This window comes from Notolepis coatsorum, assembly GCF_963971535.1.
Source record: "Notolepis coatsorum genome assembly, chromosome: 10".
In the NCBI taxonomy this organism is placed as follows: domain Eukaryota; kingdom Metazoa; phylum Chordata; class Actinopteri; order Aulopiformes; family Paralepididae; genus Notolepis; species Notolepis coatsorum.
This window is the reverse complement of record NC_140174.1, coordinates 75,489,670-75,512,312: the sequence shown is the minus strand read 5'-3', so window position 1 is coordinate 75,512,312 and position 22,643 is coordinate 75,489,670. Positions and strand designations below refer to the sequence as shown.

At 41.5% G+C, this 22,643-nt stretch overlaps 1 protein-coding gene across 1 annotated transcript; it reads left to right on the top strand.

Moving 5' to 3' along the window:
• Positions 1 to 1,494: 1,494 nt before the first annotated feature.
• On the top strand, positions 1,495 to 22,475 carry fam171a2b (family with sequence similarity 171 member A2b). Its single transcript, XM_084322825.1, has 8 exons — positions 1,495 to 1,673; positions 5,682 to 5,909; positions 8,867 to 8,959; positions 12,122 to 12,280; positions 16,339 to 16,518; positions 17,254 to 17,367; positions 17,972 to 18,098; positions 18,319 to 22,475. Exons 1-8 carry the CDS (start codon positions 1,574 to 1,576, stop codon positions 19,820 to 19,822), a joined length of 2,505 nt encoding a protein of 834 aa, XP_084178951.1. The 5' UTR covers positions 1,495 to 1,573; the 3' UTR covers positions 19,823 to 22,475.
• The last annotated feature ends 168 nt before the right edge of the window (positions 22,476 to 22,643 follow it).

The window sequence follows — 22,643 nt, the reverse complement described above, 5'->3', positions numbered from 1 at the left end:
TACCCTTGAATGAGTGCTCCTGCCAGAGTCTTCAGGGTATTCTTGTTTACCAGAGAGGAGATCCGGTACAAGAATCTAGTTCGTTGGTTGACTTTTTTTATTACCTTGGATGCCATTTTGTCACAGATTTGCCTCTAGGATGGAACCTAGGTATGTAATTTCATCTTTCCTTGTGACAATATTGTCACCCACTGTAACTGAGAAGCCGTCGGTCTTGCCGAGTTTGTTATTTGATCCGAAGAGAATGGACTCTGTTTTACCCAGGTGTAATGATAGTTTGTTATCAGCGAGCCATGTGCAGATTCTGCCGAGTTCTGAGCTGAGGGTTTTTTCAACCTGTAACTTGTTCTTGTCAGCGACCAGCAGGGCTGAGTCATCCGCGAACAAGAACAAGTTGCAGTCACAAGCTGACGACATGTCATTTGCATAAATTAGGAACAGTAGCGGTCCTAGTATGCTTCCTTGTGGAACACCACAGCTCACTGTGTGGGGGGGGGGGGGGGATAGGGTACAGTTTACCTCCACCATCGGTTCCTTCCCCTCAAGGTAGGATCGCATCCAGCTCACTGATAGACTATCGAAACCAATTGCTTTTAGCTTGTCAATCAGAATGGAGTGATTGACAGTGTCGAAGGTCTTTTGTAGGTCCAGCATGACCATGCCCGCCGCAGTATTTGATGCAGTCAGAGCTTGGTAACGCTGCATTCTCCCACTATGCTCCCTTTTTATGGAATACGCTGCAAGTGAAACTTTGTCTAGAGGCACTTCCTACTGTGAATGCTTTTAAAGGAATGCCACGATTAGCCCTTCATGAAACATGTAACTGTTTTACCTGATGCTATTGCTGATCTGATTATGCTTCTTCCCACTGCACAAATGGCCTCCTGTATTTGTATTTGATTTGTATGTCATTGTTTTTTGTTTAATGCCCTTGTTTTTATGTTGAAACTTGTTGTGTGCCATGTTGGTCAGGACTCCCTGGAAGAAGAGATCTTGTATCTCAATGGGACATTCCTGGATAAATAAAGGATAAATAAATCAAATAAAAATGTTTAATTGAGCTATAATAAACTAGTCTCAAACTAAATAGATTTAATGATTAACTTGTAATTAATTATTTGTCATTTGTGTTTTTCCAGTATAATAGCAATATAAAACTCAGTCCAGAGACCAATAGTCAGCGCACCAACCGCCACCACAGCTCACAATGACCCACCAGCAGAAGAATATGCAATTAAATCAATTTTTTTTTTTTTTTTTTTTATATATATATTTCGTTTACAGAGACACTATCAACCTTAGCTGTATGTGAACACTGACTAAACTGTGCTGTCGGTCGGTGTCTCGCAGCTATACCGTTTGAGCCCAGTAGAGGGTAATGTAGGACAGGTTTGTTTCTCCACCCATAGACAATAAAAACAAGGCAAGCCTTCTGTCGGCAGTATCTCGGCAGCATTCTTATGTCAGCGGGTAGGCATCCGAGAAATCCCCGAATAGTCAGCAGCTCAGCAAACAACAGGGAGAAATATGGATACATGGCCTCCGCTTTTGGAATAGAGATGTAGTTGCAAGGATGCCACCCAACTACATCTCTCGTTTGCTCCTCTTCGTTTCCATCATCTGCACGGTTCGGGAGGCGCTCGCCAAATCTCTTCCAGACCAGGGAGCCGTTGGTAAGCTCGCCATATGGGGATGCAGCAGCACAATGAGAGGATGGGAGTGGTTGCATTTTATGGCTTTTGTTGACAACTGTGAATATATATGACGCCGCCGTCCAATTCTCGTGGATCATGTCTCGTCTGTTTTAACTGCATTGGAGATGCGTTGAATTTTTGATTATTAAAAAAAAATCATATTTTAGGCGCATCAGCTGAATATAATTGAAATAGTCGCTCCATGGATGTGGCCATATCAAACCCTTATTTGAATCGGTTGAATGATATTATTGGAGAGGCTGCACTGTGTTTTATGAGTTACTCCCCATGAATCATAAATCTATTGCTATTATTTCTCGATGCGCAGTGTTCCTGACGAGTCGCTTGAGAAGCTCCGACTGCCTAGGCCTCGTCTAGCCTTCTACACAACACAGCCTATTTCTCATGTCCTGCAAAATAACGCCAGGCCTAACCTTCTGTAGACGAGGCCTTCGCGTAATCTTCGCTCGTACATCAATGACAGTGTGTATTAGCCTGAGGTGCACTGGCATCATGAAAAATGCTGCTCCCATTCTATTGAATAGTTTTGCAGCAGGCGTACAATCTCCATTGTCTATTACATTTTGAAGAGCACACTGTACTGTTGGAATAAGTACCGTTGGCTTCCTGTCTTGGGGGGGGGGGGCTTCCTATCTTGGGGGGGTATAATAGGTTTGAACCTTATTACAGATTATTGTTTAGCCTGATCCTTTTTCTTTATCAAGACAGGTGGAGAGAGGAAGGCTGACAGAGTCAGGCTAGATTCAATGCTAGTCCACGCGGTCCCCGAGAGATGGTGGTTTGAGCCACTGACTACACCATCTCTGCATGGGCACCTTTTCATTATTATTTATTAATAGAGTGGAACCCATATTATCCAAATACATCATATAGGGCAGGGCCACCAACTGCTGCAAGGCCAAATCTGTCCCTCTCTAACATTATTTTTGGCCCTCCAAATGGTTCTAATCTAGAGTGATAATATTTTAAATTTGATCAACCACATTTTGATGCAGGTTGATAATATTTAAGAAGATATTTTTAAAGAACTTGCTTGTTACAAGGCGTATTTTAACGATAGCCAGCTTGAGTAACCCATTGTTATGTACTCGATACATTTGTAAATTAATCGATATCCAGGCATAGTTGAACATGGTGGCCCCGCCACCTAATGTTATGTTAGGCCCTGCACATCAAAACACTTAGAAGGAACATGAACACATTGAGCATGTCCTATATACCATTCATTAGACAGTCTTGGGTGCTTCCTCGGCTGATGCCAGCCTGAAGGTCTTTACTTCACTAATCACTGGTGTATGCATTCAGTTGCTGGGACCCCAGATGTTTGTCAAAATGATTGGCATTTGGCAAAACGTGTTTCTAATTTCTATTCACGACCAGCTACAGTATAAGAAGCCATTCCTTGTGAAAAAGTATTATAGTAGTATGATGGTAATTTCATTTTGTAATAATTCCTCCATGGTATAATCCAATGTGTGTATATACCACAGCAGTATATCCAAGTGGATGTCTTTATAAAGTCATTAACCTTCATCAAGTCTCTGAGTGATGAGTTGCCACCCATTTGCTTCGACGCCACTGGCACTCTCTCACATCAACACTGTTCTATCAACTGGACCATTTTAGCCAACAGGGCTTTAAGTGTTTCTGTCCAGATTGAGGAAGTCCTCTCGACACACACAAGGGAGCCTTTATTGAACCAATTATGGTAATGGAGGACAGCACCTACACGCACACACGCACATACACACACACATGCACACACACACGCACATACATGCAGTGTGCACATACACACTCACTCACACACTCTCACTCACACACGCAATGCTCGCACACACACACATCTCAATGCCTGAATGACCCATTTGCGAGGATACGTTGGTTGAAATGCCCTGTATATCGAGGGGCCAATAGCTTCTAGCGCCACAGGGGGAAAAATACTGTACATGGAAGCGCAACAAGGTTTTGGATTGTCTTCGTACCCATGGCAACATCCCCAGCATGACCCATATCTGCGCTCCCCATGGAGCAAGATGAGAAACAAAATGTTCCGGGCCGGAGACAACAAAACAAAGAGCTGAAGAAAAGAACTACTGTAAGATGACAGGGTACAAATAGCCATGTGACACGTCTGTTTTTCCAGCCATCTGCAAAAGGTGAATGAATGCATCGCATTGAGCTTTTCATTTAGAAATAAGTTGTGTTTTCCCCTTTAATGTCCAAAAAGAGACTTGACATATACAGTATATACTCTGCTCAGTGTCTTCATATGATTTGACACAGCTTGCTTTCTCAAGGTTTATTATTAGATGTTAAAAGAACGCGCCAACATTATGGTAAAATGCGGTAGGCCTGCACGATTTGGGGAAAATATCTAATTGCGATTTCTCTGACAGATATTGCGATTCAATTTGCGATATAATTATTTTTAAAGCAGCCCAACAGAGTTTTATTGTAAAATGCAGCTTGGATGAAATGATACTTGCATGAAACGTCCATTGGGTTGCTTTAAAGTCAAGCTTCAGTTTAATATTCATCTTGTAATAGATTTAAAACATGTGATGGAGCAATACTAACCTGACTACCGCCAGATGTTTTTTTTTTCACTCAACCATCTTAACATCTTCACACATAGGCGTTTCACAAGTTGTTGTTGTTGGGCGTATACCTAGCTACTTTGGGCTACTTCTGATTGGTGAGCAATGGCTGGTACACGTAGAGCACAGCACTTCTGATTGGTGAGCATGACTGACACGGAAGAAAAAACCTTGAATCAGACTCAATGTATCCCAAATCGCAGGCTTTGCGATTTGCTAATCGCATAATAAAAAAATCGTAATTTAAAAATCGATTAATCGTTCAGCCCTACGATGCGCGTACTGTCTTCTCCAGAGTCAGACGAGAAGATTGTGCATTCAGTAGAAAGCTATCCGGCTCCTTATAGGTTATTTTGGATTAGATCATTACAGAATTATGGATTTGAAGGACAGAAAAGAGTGCCTTGATATATTGTGCCACACTCAAAACAAGTGTATTACTGTTTTAATACTGTAATCAGACTTTACAAGACCTAGTAAATTTCTACTTTTGATTTAGTGAAAAGGATTCAAATACGTTTATCAATACAGTAAACCTGCATTATGCTCTTCCTGAGAAACATCTATTCTATTCTATTTCATGATGTTAGAAAAGCTATAGCACAATCAATATTTGTGACCAACATGAACAACTCTTTCCCAAAGCCAGTTAGTTAGCAAGGAACTCAAATTACAAACTCATGACGTCATGAGGTAAAAAGCCAATGGGAGACAGATTTTTCATGTCTGTATGATGTTTTCATACCCTCATGAATTTCATCCTACTGCGTGTTATCAGGTACAAACCAGTAAATATCCCCTTATCCCCAGAGAATCCCTGCAGGCGCGTTCACTCTATGGAGCTGCTGCAGACTTTATACCTGATGACGTCACTCAAGTATGAGTCTCAGCTTTCTGGTCACTGTGGCTTTGGGAGAGCGTTGTCATGTTCATAAATATTGATTGCACTGTCGGAAGCCATGGGAATAATATGGTTATTCCCTTAAAGGGCAACTTCATCCAACCTAATAAGAATGTGTATATATATATGTATACCTGTTAAATTGTATGTGTTATTCATTTAAATCAATAAACTATTCAATGAATATATATATTTATATGCTGTATGCATTCTTAAATTGAAGTGGTATAGTGAAAGGGTTAACCCTTTGTAGTGTAGTAGTGAAAGGGTTAACCTGTAGTGTGGTAGTGAAAGGGTTGACCCTTTGTAGTGAAAGGGTTAAGGGAATAAATATGTTAAGAAAGCCCCCTCCACAAAGAGAAGTCAAGATGGAGTCAAATTCACAAGGTCCACATTATACCCTTGAGACCACGGGGCAGAAGACTATGTGAAATGATAAGCTCGCCCTCTGTGTTTGTCTTCCAGAGGTCCAGATCAGAGTCCAGGTCTTCGACAACAGCGACCTCTCTCCTCTGGCCGAGGCTCGGGTGGAGGTCCACGGCAACCAGACTGTGTTGGCGTCCAGCCAGGCGGCCGGCGACGGCGTGCTGAGAGTCAGCTTCCCGTACCGCCCGGGGACATGGGTCATCATTACGGCGTCCAAGCAGGACTACGTCACCAACTCTGTGCCATGGCACTCCAGCCGCATCCCCTGTGAGTGTCACGGTCACAGTGACCCCTGGGGAGGGGGAGCAGCGTGTCTAGAGTGTTAGTTCTCCAAGAGTGGGGTCCTTAAAGGGGTTCCAAAATTAAGAATAGTTTAATGTCACCATAAGGAATGATGAATGAGTGTTGTGTTCATAGGCTTCACCCTCTCCTCTAATGATGTCCTCATCTACAGTATAGACATATAATTCTGTAATAAAATATATATGAAATCCAGAATCATATCAAATGGAGCTCTGTGGTTTAATTTGTGTCAGTTTAGGGGATCTTGATGTGAGAAAGTTTGAGAACCACTGGTCTAGAGAAAACTGCAGTATCTCCCCCCCCCCCCTTCTTTCTTTTTGTCTTCTGATGATCCTATTTGATGATCATGTTGTCCAATCAGCTTCCCGGCAGGATTGCTGCAGTAATTTCAGTTGGGAAGTGCTGCTACCGACGCACTCATGTCCTACACACCTCTCTGCATTGTTCTCACAATTGCCGTAGTGCCTGGTCTCTCAAACTATGGGTTGGGGACTCAAAATGTTGGCCTTCTTTCCCGTGGTGGGTCCCCACTTGATGACAGTAGTGATATATATATATATTGTATCCCATTTGGGCCCCTCCCTGACTTTAACATTTTAAAGGTCTGTACAGAAACGGTCATAAACCTCTAACGTAAATCCATCTCCTGATCGTGCTAACAAAGACGTAGCCTCTCGTCAAAGAAATCAATGTGCACACAGTGATGGGCAAGCTACTTGGAAAATGTAGCAAGCTACACTACAAGTTACTCTCGATTAAATATAGCTCAACTACAATGGAAGCTATCCCCAGAGAAATGTAGCAAGCTACACTACAAGAACATGGCAAAAATAGCTAGCTACATCGGCACTACTTTTTTTCTTTTTTTTACTTCGTGATCAAGTTTCCACCAAACAAATAGGCAGGCAAAAAAATCTCAGTTTGATTGTTTATTATAAAACTGAAACAAGCCCTCGGTCTGGCTTTTTGTGTCATCCTTTTAACATGAACTTGTATTATGTACAAAATCCAGGAAGGCAAGTTTAGCTGGGTGCAGCCTCTACAAAAGAAAAGAAAGAGACCATTTGGTTTTATCAGTTTTTATAGTATAGTTTGTTGATTACTTTTGATGCAGTAATGGTCTTTTTCTTTTCTATTCTATCTTTATGTATTATTTATCCCTAAACTCTGCATCTTCTGAAACCTGCCCACTTTATCAACCAAAAACACACTTCTTCAATATCTGAATTGTAACTGTTTTACTTCATTTTACTAGTATTATGCTACCATGTATATACTACTACCAACTATGCTAATATGTCTATACTACTACAGTATGTACTCAGAGTATAACACTCAAGCTTGACACTGACAAACAATACTACTTATCCTTGGCTGCTAGATATGTACCACTCCTCCTGACTTGTTGTACACAATTTGTAAGTTGCTTTGAATGAAAGTGTCAGCTAAATGACCAAATGTATTTAAATATGTAACTCACAAAACATTCCATGGCCCCAAAATCATGTGGGGACCCCCCCTGGGGGTCCTGTCCCACAGGTTGAGAACCACTGCTTTTCCCTCTTTTTTTTCTTTTCTCCACCCCATAATATTGTTCATTTTCTGCCTACAGTGAAACATCATCATGATAGCAGCTATCTGTTAGTTAAAGCTGTTGACAAAAAGTGTACTGACTTGTGTGCTGTTTGGGAACAGTTGATTTTCATCAGCTCACCTGAATGTGTTCTCAAGTTAGTGCTGGACGTGTAGGAAGTTGATAGCAGCATATGTTTTAGCCGTTTTTTCAGTCAAACTCATAAATGTGTCCCAGATAGGGCCATGGAGAGGCATTGTTGTTATTGACATCATCATCTTCATCAATGCCATCGAACCCCTCTGCCATTTAGCGCGGACTGGTTCATGTAATCCGTTAAATTGCATTCATTCAGTACGTCTGTGTTTTGATTTTCACTTCCTGATTTGCGGGTTGGAGTCCCGCCCTATCCTGCCTCTGATTGGCCTACCCGTAATGTTTTGGCCTACCATACCCAATCGTGAGTCATCATACTCATATCTAAACCAACCAACCAATCATAGTGGGTTTTTTACGGGGAGTTTTTTTTCTCCTCACAAATCTTTATAGTACTCTAGACTGTTTCTCCCGACAGTAGCGTGTAGCGTTTCCTTGTCGCTACGTCACTACTTTGTTCTATAAATAGCTCCGCTACAGAGACCGCTACCCTGGTTAAAAAGTAGCGATGCTACCATCACGCTACTGAGAATTGTAGTTAAGCTATGTAGCGTCGCTACTTGTAGCTAGCTACTGCCCATCACTGTGTGCACATTGGACCACAATGGCCCTACGGAAAGCAACACGTTTCTGGATGTAAACAAGGAAGTGTACAAACAGAGCAAAAGAGAGAGACAAACACATTTTCTTAGGAACTATGTTGCAAAATATACATGCATCAAACATTATAATGAGTTTCATAGTTTTCATAGCTTTGTGCCATCTTAAGTTTCCTTGTTACATGTGTCATTATAACTTTTGATATGATGTATGGTTTGCAACCATTTCCTCAGTAGAACATATGAGTAGAACATAGAGGTCCTATTTTGGAAAAAGACATGTATTTTGAATACTAAAACAATTGCCCATTGGATTGTATTGGAGCCTGTTGAGAGGATGCAGGCACATAAAGTGATCAATGAAATTATGGCCTGTGTAGACTAGTCAAAATATCTTGCCAGACAATGTTTAAATAAATAAAAAGTTAACCTGTCCTTGTTGAAAGGAAGTGTATACTTCATACTTAGAATTCAAAAGTTATATTGCAAATCATATTGCAATCACAATATCTGCCAGGATAATCACAATATGATATGTTGTCAATATCGTGCTAATGGGGTCTGTGTTAACCCTGGTTCCTCTCTTCTTCCAGTGTATGCATCAGTCAGCCTGTATCTCTTAGTAGAGAGGCCAGGCACCCTCATTCTGTATGATGACGCTCTCCAAGTCCTGTCAGGTTCACCAGGTAAGAAACCAAGCTGTTTTGATTATATATTAAAACATTATTATTCATTATTCATGACCTTTTCTTGTACTTATTTCACTACTTTTTCACTTGAAATTTTGTGTTAACTTCTGACATGAATATTCATAATTAACACTTTGACTGCCATGAAACGTCTTTTCACGTCATTGCTGGCCATGCTCAAGTTGCCGGGGGACGCTGTACAGCGTCCTTATATCAATATTTCAAAAATCTGCGATCGGATTCATATGTCCCCTCCGCTGGCCTGAGATCCACCAGCAGGACCCACTGAGCTCTCTGGCGGTTCAGGAGCTCCATCTGATGGCCGATCGGCGCAATCGCCAAACAGGATGTTGAATAGAGGTTGTCATGACGACCGTAGTACTTCCGGGCGCTCGCTATAGTTCATGGGACTCTGGCTCGTCACGCTACACGGTGATCGATTGGCAATAACTCGATAAACAACATGATTTGGACGTATATACCATTATACAAGCTGGAGATGGACCGGGTAAAAATATATCCCATAATGATAAGATTTCTACTCGTGTAACGTTACCGTCTTCGATACTAACTGCTATTATCAACATTTGACCCACATTAGATGATTGGTATAACGCTGCCCACGGAATTATAAACGCCCCCTCGCCCATCCGGTCAACATCAGATGACGTGTAGTAACTTCTAGAAGTACGTCTAGTTGGAATTTTTTATATCGCGCTGATTGCCATCAAACTGTATTTCATCATCAATATAATGCATTTGGGGCTATATATCACGTTCTGGAGAAAGCTGCAGAAAGAGATGAAAACATACTTATACATTAGACCATACTTTACTATGAATATGTGAATGAAAAAGTTTAACGTTGCTACACAATGAACAATACATATAGGACTTTGAATGGGCCCTAATAATGGCAATGTAGCAATAGAATTTAAAAAGTTATAGCCCTGCAAAGAAGGGGACTTTCTCCATAGACAAATAGCGCTGGCAATCTATGGTATATCATGAATTTAACCTTAGGCAACCAAAGTGTTAACCACCCATAATTCATAATTTCGATTTTATTTGTTTTTCATTCACATTTACACCATTGACTGATTGGCTGAGTTTAAAACATAATGTTACGACATCATCAGTGACGTCAGTTACATCACTGGATACACATTCCACACCTGCAGTACCACACAAGAGACAGGGGGCGCACTTCAATCACCAACATTTCTGTAATGAGTGGCAATTATGTCATCAAAGCTGTACCGGGTAGTTTACAATAATCTACAATAGCTATCTACAAATGCTTGAATATAGTTTATAATCTTGACACAAGTCCAAAAAACACCATATCATACTTTATGTATTCAATACTAAAGATATATCATACTTTATTTTAACTTTTCAGAGCTTAGCTTTTCCCCAAAAAACTACCCGTTGCACTTTTAAGTTGAGTTGAGTTACGTTTATTTGATATGGACATTACAGGAGCATTATAACTGTATTATACATGTAATATGGACATTACAGGAGCATTATAACTATTATACATGTAATATGGACATTACAGGAGCATTAGAACTTAATATGGAAATTACAGGAGCATTAGAACTGTATTATACATGTAATATGGACATTACAGGAGCATTATAACTGTATTAAACATGTAATATGGACATTACAGGAGCATTAGAACTGTATTATGTAATATGGATATTACAGGAGCATTAGAACTGTATTATACATGTAATATGGACATTACAGGAGCATTAGAACTGTATTAAACATGTAATATGGACATTACAGGAGCAGTAGAACTGTTGTACATTACACGAGCATTAGCATTCGAACTGTATTATACATGTATGTACAAAAGACCAGGTGAGTTTAGTGTTTGTAGGGAAATGCTCATTTACAACACCTGTCCACAGGGGACTTTTATAGAAAAGTTTAAATGATATACTAAAAATACACAAATACATAGCCTATAAACACAGATGTAGATACATACTAAGCAAATTAAATATCAATCAAAGTGAAATTCGTAAACATCCATCCAACTTAACCTTTTAACAATTATATTTATTTTATTTTGTGACTAAAAATAGTTTTTAGTCAGACTTGTTTTTCTTAGGTACCATTAGTACTATGGCTTCGATAACACGTTAGAAGGGTAATGAATTATGCTGTTTCATGGCAGTCCAGCACAAATAGTGCCCTCAAGAATTGGCACTCTAGGTAAATAAATAATTAATTGTTGTTTATCAGCTTTACCTTGAATATGAGAGAAATCAAACCTTTAATTGCATTGTTACAAATTTTTTTTTACCAATGAATACAGTTTCTTCCAAAAAAAACATGCAGCAGTTCCAAAGGTAAATTAGTTGTCTTGAATTAAATACAGCATGTGTGAGTCTTTCGCCTTTTACATACTGTATCTAGCATGGATTGATTGTTTAGATCGCTAGCATGGCTAACAAATACAAATAATTGTACTCTGCCCCATTGTCCTGACCAGGATTGTGTTCCTTTGTGCCTCCTTGATGTGGGCACACCGAGTCTGACGTGGATGAGAAACCTGTCTATAATATATATTCCAATCACAGCCCTTCTTAACAAAATCGAACAAAAGGAGAAGACGTCCACACACGAGTGGAAATGGAAACACACAAGATTCCCTTTCAGATAGCTTCATAAAAAAAATCTTTTTTAAGTGAGATTACTTAATTTTTTTTTATTATTTTCCGATAGATTTGCAAATAAGACAATACATCCTCGACCCTTAAAACTATGTTTTAAAACTACCCTATTTACCATTTTCCAAATCCATTTGTATCCACTTGACAGTGGAGATGCGTTCACTTCACACCACTTACCCCTGTCTGTCCCTGCTCTCCCAGGCCTCTAGACTGTTCACACAGCTCAACGTTTCAGTGACTCTTGTCATTTGCTGCTGCTGTTACCATAGCAATGACAACTGCAGCTACTAGTCTTTTACAAATTCACCTCACAAAGTCAACACTGTGCATACCCTAAGTCTTCCATGAATGTGAGTGCAAATAGCCATAGTTATACACCTTACTAAAAGAGTGTTGAGCGAAAATGGCAGAGGGCCCATTTAGTTTCCTACATCGCCACTGACAGGGGGGACTGTTGCCTCCACAGGTGCTCGGAACCAGCCGTTGGTTCAGCTCCAGAGGAAGTCCCTTCAGCTGCCAGCCAGTTCCAACTACACAGCCCTGTCTGCTGTGCTCACCACAGCCAGGAGCCAGTATGAGGTTGGCGGCTTCCCTTACCTGCTGGGCCAGGAGACCAATAGCTCAGGTGAGTGCCAAAAAAACCCAATGTTCACGAGGGAACAATTGTCAAAAAGTAGTATATAGCAGCTTAACATAGAATAATAATATATAAAAATATTGTATAATACTGTATACAAATATAGTGTAGTATAAATAGTGTGATTTAGTTATAGTATAATAATACAATGATATAGTATAATAGTATAGTACCGTATATAGAAGTATAATATAGAATAATACATTATATAGATACGTGTGTGTGTGTGTGTGTGTATAAATGAATGAACCTCAGTAAATATGCTATTTAACTGATAGATACACAAAATGTATTGAATTGTGTTGATGTTTCCATTTCTGCGAAATAAGTATGTACATTTTGTTTGGTTTGGTAAACATTGCACTATGAACAGTCTTATCATTGTACTGTATAGGGGCAGGTACAATACGAATGTTCTTCTTCCTGTTCCTTTCGGCCATGGAATTTAGTGGATCATATTAAGTGAACTATATGTACTGTTGGACTGTAACAATTCCATGTACGAAAAAAAAAATGAAATGAAAAATGACTTAAAATCGCCATATTCTATGCACCCCCCCCCCTTAATATAAAACATGGGGTGGTTAAAACATTGCAGAGATTTATTTCAGTCTGGGGTAAACACCTTAATCAATAATGCCACGGTAAAGGTTAAGGAACTTCATTTAAATGAAAGAGTTGTAACTTTTTTTAACTGTAAAATTCTGGTGTTTTGCCCCTTAATTTGACTTATTCTATGTACAATTCTACTTTATTATTAATTTACCTTTATTCTTATTCAATGAATATGGTTATTTTAAGGATAGAAATTAAAGGAATAGGCTGCGTTTTGGAACCATAGCCTTATTTCCTACTTACCAATGGTGTTGTTGATTGATAGAATCCGTAGAACAATCCATGCTATTCCTCATATCCGCAATCTGTTCTGCATGTTTTTCCATTGGGTTTATCTTACTGGGAGGGGAAACACTTGCAAGCACGGGGAGAACATGCAAACTCCACACAGAAAGGCTCAGGAGATACCCCACTTGGGTACCTGGCAACCTGGTCCCCAAGCGGGAATCGAACCCAGGACCTTCTAGCTGTGAGGCGACAGTGTTAACCACTACACCATAAGGAGGTTTTCAGAAGGTGAAGAAGGGAAAAAGAAAAAGTACAGCCAAAGGAGTCAGTAATTGAATAAGTAAGATTCTACTTAGCTGTGTAGAGTGATCTCTCAGGTTAATAACTAAGGATCTACTAGCTGTCTGTATGGTGATCTCTCAGGTTAATAAGGAAGGATCTACTAGCTGTCTGTAGGGTGATCTCTCAGGTTTATAAATAAGGATCTACTTACATGTAGCTGTTTGTAGGGAGATCTCTCAGGTTAATAACTAAGGATCTACCTAGCCATCTGTAGGGTGATCTCTCAGGTTTATAAATAAGGATATACTTAGCTGTCTGTAGGGTGATCTCTCATGTTGATAAGTAAGGATCTACTTAGCTGTTTGTAGGGTGATCTCTCAGGTTAATAAGTAAGGATCTACTTAGCTGTCTGTAGGGTGATCTCTCAGGTTAATAAGTAAGGATCTACTTAGCCGTCTGTAGGGTGATATCTCAGATCAGGTCGTACTTCCTCTGAGAACTCCTACAGGACAACTCCCTTGTCTTCGTTGCATCACTTATATCTAGCTCGTATTACTAATGGCAGACACCTGTGGTTAACTTCTGGAATTTGGGGGAGGGGGGCTGAATGACAGCAATCGAGACTGCAGTCAAAATACTAGTATACTGCTCAATGTAGCAGCAGTCCATATTCATATACTGTAAACTGAATATTAAGCGTGCAATATTATTACTCACGCTTTAGCTGCCCGTAGGATGTGACCTCAGCTGCCGCTCCGTTGAAACACAATGATTATTTACAACACAGGCTAGCTCTTATAACAGCTGTGGCCTGAGCCTGTCAGTTAGCACCCTTATTTAGCACAACGATGGCAGTACCGAAACCAGTTTAAATCACCCAACTATCAATTTAAAGTAACCAATTCAAACCAACTATCAGATTTAAACCAGTTAAAATCAACCAGCTATCGAGATTGCAATCAAATACTAGTATACTGCTCAATGTAGCGGCAGTACATTTTCATATACTGTAAACGGAACAATAATGCAATATTACTCGTGCTTCATCTGGATGTGACCTCAGTGGCCACTCAGTTGATACACACAAACTAATGCAAAGTCAGTGGTCAAGCTCCTGTGTGAACAGGCTGACCGAGGCGCACTTAAATCTACTCCACAGTGCACACAAAGTCGATTTTACAGACAGCAGCTTGACCCCATTGACTTTGCATTAGTTTGTGGCTAACTAGCCAGAGCTAGTATGATGAACAGTATGGACTGTGCTAAGAAAGGATTCATTGGTAAGTAGAACATAAGGCTAGGGTTCCAAAAACCAGAACCATAATTTTAAGGGACTATGTTCCCTAGTGGGTGTAGCAGACAAGGGAATTATAATAAATGTTGTGAGAAGGCATGATATTGTACTACAGTTCAGCTAAAAGTAGCAAGTATCCTCAGTATCTGTCTGAATGACACATAAGGAATACACTTTGAAACAGTGTTGCCTGTCCTGGAATATAGAGCACTGTTATGTACTGTAACTGATATCAAGGGCATATCTTACAGAAAGGCCATGTGATTTCGATATTATTACATGCATTTCCAATGTGTTTTTGGAACACGTCACACTAAATGTACACAATAAAAAAACGTAAGTATGCTTACACATGCTTACCATGTGTAATTTCTATGTTATCATATTATCACATGTAATAATCGTGATGCGTTCACATGATCTTCATGTGATTACAGGTGATATAATGTGAAAGGAAAAGTTTCACATGTGATATCATGTAAGCGCACTTGAAATCCCACGTGAGGTGTCCCAAAAACACTTTGGAAACTAGATTTTTATAAACCAAAAAACTGGTTTTTCACATTTAACACTTTAACTGCCGAAAACGCCGGAACTCGTCATTCCCCGCCATGCTCAAGTTGCCGCGGACGCCGTAACTCGTCTTTGATATCAATATTTCAAAAATCTGTGATCGGAATCATATTTCCCCTCTGCAGCCTTGACACACAGTTCTGATTGCCTCTCAATCCTCTAGCGGTTCAAGAGCGCCATCTGGTGGCCGATCGGCAGATCGAAACCGGATGTCAACCTTTAACCCGGCAGGACTCACTCCATATGTGGTCCGGGCACTCGCTAATGTTAGAGAGACTCAGTCTTCACACAGTGAACATCGATCGGTGGAAATAACTCGAAAAAACAACATGATTTGGACGTATATACTATTATACAACCTGGAAATAGATCGGGTATTTCGACATCCCATAATGGAAAACTGTCTACTCCACGCTGATCGCCCAACGGCCCGAGGAGACTGGGGTGAGTTTTAGCGTGTAGTATTACCGTGTTCGATATAAACTGCTATGATGAACATATGTCCCACATTAGATGAATGGTATAACGTTGCCCACGGAATTATAAACGCCCCCTCGCCCATTCGGTCAACATCAGATGACATGTAGTAACTTCCAGAACCACATCCAGTTGAAATTTATTATCTGGCACAGATCGCTATCAAACTGTATTTCATCATCAATATAATGCATTTGGGGCTATAAATCACGTTCTGGAGAAAGCTGCAGAAAGAGATGAAAACATACTTATACTTTAGACCATATTTTAGTATGAATATGTGAATGAAAAAGTTTAACGTTCATACACCCTGAACAATACATATAGGACATTGAATGGGCCCTAATAATGGCAATCTAGCAATATAATTTAAAAAGTTATAGCCCTGCAAAGAAGGGGAACTTCTCCATAGACAAATAGAGCTGGCAAGGGATGGTATATCATGAATTTAACCTCGGCAGTTAAAGTGTTAATAGTCATGTGTTGATACAACATGCAATGCCATGAAATGATGTAACATGATATGGATAAGTCATATCGCAGCAAATACAGGTAACAACATTCTCTTCTGTTTTAGGGGCAGAAATAGGATGGATGGACCTGACCGCCTTGGCAGTGGTCAGCATCCAGCTCTTTGACAGAGATGGCATTGCCATCCAGGTCTCGGACCCGATCCATGTGTCTGTACCCCTGCCCTCCGACACCCGCAACAGGATTGCCACAAGTGTACCTGCCTGGGTGTACCAGCCCAAGACAGGTGAGAACATGAGATGTCCTTTGTTGTTTTGTAGATGTACCCAATTTAGTATAAATTAATGATGGAATGGAACAGTTGTGATGTAGAATTATACATATATAATTGGTTATGATAATTGTTTAGCTCTATCTAGATCAGGGGTCTCAAACTTGCGGCCCGCGGGCCAATTGTGGCCCGCTGGATGATATTTTGTGGCCCCCTACTTGACATCAAAGTTATAAAAAAATATATATAAAAATTATGTTGTGGGACTTGTACAGCACTTTGTTCAACTTTGTCAGTGCTGTACAGTTTAAACCTTTTTACATCATAGACAAACAAAACACTTTGCTTTCATGAAATATTGTAAACCGTCATTTGAGGCTTTATAAAAGCAGCACAATGAACACAAATCTGTCAGTGCCGAGTCCGGCCTCATCTTAAATAACAAACAGCATTGCTTGTTGTATTTAACAAAGAGAGGCAGTTGATTTGGCAAAAAATAAATAAAAAATTATATATATTTGATGCGGCCCAGCCTCACCCAGACTCTACCTCCAGCGGCCCCCAGGTAAATTTAGTTTGAGACCCCTGATCTAGATAAAACATAATCCAGTAATTAGCAATGGAGTTAAAAGAAAAATACATATATTACACATATATATAACTTGATATTTTCCTTTGACTATATTCTGTGCCTTTGCTTTTATAGCTTTTACATAATGCAAGTGGCTTTTGGTTGTTGTTGTTTTCCAGGGTTGTGGGTCAGGAATGGAACCGGGTACATCAAAAAGGAAGGCACGCAATTCATCTGGAATGTAGTGGTTCCTCAGCTGGGCTACTGGTTGGCTGCCTTCCCCACATCCTCAGGTACTGATCTCCACTCAGCCGGCTCTCTGTAGTTTGTACTGTTTTCCCATCTCCAATGTCACTACTGGACCAGTAGGTGTCCAAAGGGAACTTGTGGTGTAATGTCTTCCTTTAGCATTGTCGCTCAGAGCTGAAATTCATAACGTTTTACTTTTATGATATCAGTTAGCACTACAGTAGGATTTCATATCTTATGTGGCGCTTTTCTCATAAAATGCTTGATTGCTTATTACTCAGCCACAACGCTGTGGTGCATTATTCATGTCTTTGTGATATTGGATGATGGCAATTGTCAGTGTTACATCAATTCCTCAATCCAATTGATCCAACATATTTTTCAACAATTTCTATGTCATCCCAAATTCTCCAGCTTCCCTTTCAGATTGTTGAGCTCTGGTTCATTCCCCTTCAGAGATCTGAGGGCACTAGACAGATGGAAGCAAAATGGCAGCAACTCGAACCAGCCATTGCTTCAACACATCTTCTTAGATCTTGCTGAAATGTATGAACCAAAGCAAAAACAAAAAAAAGGGAAGTGAACTTTCCCAACGGAAGGCAGGTTCTCGGGTTCTGAGTGAGCTCTGTGCCATGGTTTTCCTTCCAGGCATGGGTCTAGGCCACCCGGGCCTGAGGGACATCACCACCTACCACACCCTGTTCCTGCTCTCCATCCTGGCCTCGCTAGCCCTGCTGGTGCTCATCCTGCTCTGTGTGCTGCTCTACTACTGCAGGTGTGGGGAGCGTAGGCGCAGGTCTCACTTTTGGGCTTCTATCAACACAGCAATTATGAGAGGATTATGGCTATGATAATGATGGTGGTGATTACATTATGAATAGATATACAGTAGATGTCTGTCTCGTTCTGAGGTGCTTCCTGGGGGAACCCCGGGTAGTTAGTAGCTAAGGTTATGCTTTAATTTCTGACTTTCGTTCTCTGTTTGCCTTTTTTAGACGGAAGTGTCTGAAACCACGGCGACAGCAGGGCAAGCCCCTCTCTTCCAATTTGAATGGCTCCAAGAGAGACCAGGGCACATCCATGTCCCGCCTAAATCTGATCTGTGGAGGCCATGTTGAATCCGGGCCCTCCAATGATGCTGCCAAACCGGACTCGTCCCCATCTCGAGACTACCAGAGCTCCAAGGAGGACTTTGCCAAGCATGTCCCGGCCCACAAGTTGCGACACTCCAAGGGGAAAAATGCTACAGTTCCCCAGCGGGGTGAAAGTTTCCCCATGAAGGTCACCCGCGCCACAGAGACCAACAACCTGGACAACCCATTACTGCACGACGACTACAGCCGAAGCTACAGCCCCATGGAGGACAAGGAGTCTGAGTATCACCGGCACCACAACGCCAATGACAATCGCGGATACTCCTCCGATCCACCATCCCCGCCTCGCTTCCAAGGCTACATGCCAACCCAGTCTGACAAACCTCCAGATTATTCTGCATCAGCAGCAGATAACCTTGCCAGACCCACCTCTCTCAACACCCAGCCGGGCCAGATCATCTTCTGCAGTTCCATTGACCAGATGAAGGAGAATATGTATCGGAGCATGGTCCCAACTCTTGTCATCCCGGCCCACTACATGCGTTTTTCATCCGACTTCTCTGGTAAAGATAGCAAAGATCAAAAGGAACAGGACAAAGATGGTGCACAGATGGGAGGAGGCCAGCACCACCACCATCACTCCCAGAAGCCAGGACAGCCGCAGCAGCATGGCGGATCCCAAGGCGATGACTCTGAAGAACCGAGCTGGGCTTCTGACTCCTCCGGTGGACCTATGACAATCCCTGTCCTCTTCAACGACTCCACCATGGCCCAGATGAATGGAGAACTCCAGGCTATGACCGAGAAGAAACTTCTGGAACTTGGTGTGAAGCAGCACCCTCGGGCATGGTTCATCTCCCTGGATGGACGTGCCAATGCCCACGTGCGCCACTCCTACATTGATGTTGGCAACGACCTCAGCGGTGGCGGCGGTGGATTCGGAGGCGTAATCGGCAGCGCCATCCGAGACGCCCTCCGAGACGCCAACCTTGAACCGCCCTTGGAGGCCCACGAACGTATGGCTGCGGCGAACCGCAAGGGCAAGGACGAACGCTGGGGCACTGGGGGGCGCAAAGGACACGCCGTCGGCAGCAGCAGTGGGAAGACCTATTCCAAGCTAGCGTACCCAGACCACAGCGAGCCCAGCAGTAGTGAAGGACGTCCGGTATCACCTGAGGAGAACTCCCTCACTCCTCTACTGGACGAGGGCCCATCATCGCGAGGATCCACCATCCCCAGGAGAGGACGTAGTCGCGTCAACAGCAGCCGCAGCAGCAACAGCGAGAACCGACGCGACTCCATGACCAGTCCTGAAGACGATCCCGATGACAAGGATGAGAACAAGAAAAGCCCATGGCAGAAGATTGAAGACAGGCCTCTCATGGTCTTCCACCCCAAGAAGTAAAGCTTCCTGAGCACTATCACATAGAACGTTGGAACTTTAACAATCTTTCCAACGGGGAGGCCATTCAATCATTCAGCCCACTTCAAACACTGACGAGCAGAAAGAAGAGTGTTATTTAAGGAAAGGAGGATCACAATAAGCACAACCAGCTACACAGGCTGACGGGCTGCTTTTCCTTTGAGCGTTGTGCTTCTGGCCAGGTGCTTTTTGCACTTTCAGATCACTCTCCTAGTATCACTATCAATTGCTCCCATCGGTTTTCACTGAGATTGTGTGTTGTTCACTGAAACCCATCAAATTGAATATGAATCTTGTCACCTATACACCACCCATCCGATGTCTGAGCCTTTGCATAAACCGACTTTGGAAATAGCCATCTTACAGAGAAGAAGATAAGTTGAAAGAATAAAGCACTTAGCGATTGCGCGATGATGGACTGAATTAATCCAGTAACGGGAATAAAAATAAGAATTTTATATGGGGAAAGTTGGACACTTAGAAAATTGGAATTGGTGTTTCCTTCCCTGGACTTGTGCTTCACACAGACAAAAGCCCACCATTGAGATTTGTAGATGTGCACCTGTAATCCCTTGTTTCTTGTAGGAAAAGTTTTAAGGTTTCTCTAAAGGACACGCCCATAGTATTGCAAAGCCCCAAATGTGCTGACAAATTGTCATGTATGTGTTTTTTTCTTCTTCTTGAGAAGCTCAATGGTTTGATAGTGTGAAATGTTCTTTGATGCCCCCATCAAGGGGGTCACACATACTATGAAGTTCAACGTGAAACGTGCATTTTGCTCCTTCAGGGACGTAACTGATTTCCCCTACTTTCTGTACTGTGTTTATGTATTTGTGATTAATAATTCCGATAGTGCTAATTTTCAACGTTGGTCATCATGTTCACAATTCCTCTTGTCATCCTGGACTGGACCGGACTTTCTAGTCGTGATCTACAATTCTGCCAAAATAATGCATTTCTGCCTCTTCTCCTTTTGAGACTTTTTTTGCTGACAAACTTCTTTGTGATTTTTCTATGTAAATAGACTCCCTGGCATTTGAAAGACCACTTGATGTAGGAAGGTTGCATGCATATGAATGTATGAAAATTAGCAGAAGGCCCCCCCCCGAAACACTTGATAGACAAACCCTTATCCCGGAGAAATCTGTGACGATCTCTGCACGTACGGATCAGCAAAAGCAACATTGTACGTGTAGGCTTACGCCTGTGAAGATAATTTGAGATCTACAATAGCAAGGGGGTTGTTTCTAGACAGGGCCTTTACCACTTCGTTCCTGTAAGTGCCTTCTTTCACATAGAGTTGAGTGACAGGCATGCAGGTCATTTTTTTTTTTTTTTTAAATGCAGTTAGTGAATAACAGTCAAGTCACCTAAACGACCCTGTCAAAACCGACAGGGAACAATAAGCACACTGCATTTCAGTAATACCAGGCGCACATCACTCTGGAGAGCATGCCTGCCAAAATTGATGGAAGACACATTTTTCTTTTGCGGCTAATTATGTCCTTGTATTCATGATTCCTTGCATCAATCCTTTTTCACTGGACTCGTAAATGATATGAACTTCTTGAACTATATGAGATTTTCTGTGTATATATGATGCTGTATGTGCATGTGATATGTAGAAATAGGGTGTTTTTAAAAATGAAACTTTTTGCGAAACGATCCAGGATGTTGGCACAACGTGATGCACTGACGCATTGGAAATTATGTTGCCAAAACTGACTCTTGCCTAGATGAATATACACTGAGTCCCCCCCCCACACACACACGCTATTCAGTCCTAACCAGTTCACTTCCGGTCGTAAATGTTTACAACAATGACATACTGACCAACAGGCTCCTCCCACCATAGTTAGCATCACCACTGCCTATGATGCATATCGACTGTGAACTATTTGCTGTGTCATTATTATGAATTGATTCTCGATAGGTTGCCAACACAGAGTGCTAAAAAGTGAAAGACAATGTCTCACCAATCTCTGTGATTGTTTGTTTGTTTGTTTTCAGCTATCTGTAATGGAGAGTGATAATGTTCATTTTGGACTGAAAACGTTTGTAAATCTTTGCGACTGTACTGAGGTCATGCTGATATGTTGGTCCTTCTTTTCACGCTTGCTTGCTGTTCATAATGCTTGTATCCGTTCGCCTACAGTACAAAATGAAACGTGATGTAACTCAAAGTGGCAAGAGAGCAATGTGGTCGTGAAAGGATTCCTACTGAATTGTTCTGTCCTCTGCTGTAAAAAAAAAACCTAAAACAACTACTATGTTTTGGACTGGATATATGACATGAGTTGTGTAGCTTTCCTCGCTAGATTTAATTTTATAGGTCTCTGTTTTCACTAAATATTTGTTCCCCCCATTTGAGCAACATTGTGAACTTGTGAACCGCTTCACAGTGTACCGATCACAATTGATTTCCACATGAGGTTATGAGGCTTGGAGGTACTGAACCCCTATGCAGAGAGGATGCTACCTTGTGTGGGGGCTCTAGTAGTACAATATCCTCGTGGGTTGGGAGGTTTAAGCTACATTCTGTGTGGAAAGTCATTAGCTTCATAAACCTGGTCAGTTGTTTGTAAACTGTAAATGGATTCTTTCTGTACATGGGACAAGATAGAAATAAACTTGTTTCCACAGTCATTTCAATAGTTGTGCATTTATTCTGCGAAGGTAGAACTTGTAATGCCGTCAAACAGCGGCCTCCAGGAATAAGAGCCCCGCTTGGTATTGCACTTTGTTTACATTTTTTGTTTTGGTCTGATGTGTGGGTTGGAGTTGAGTGGGAATGGGGTATTGG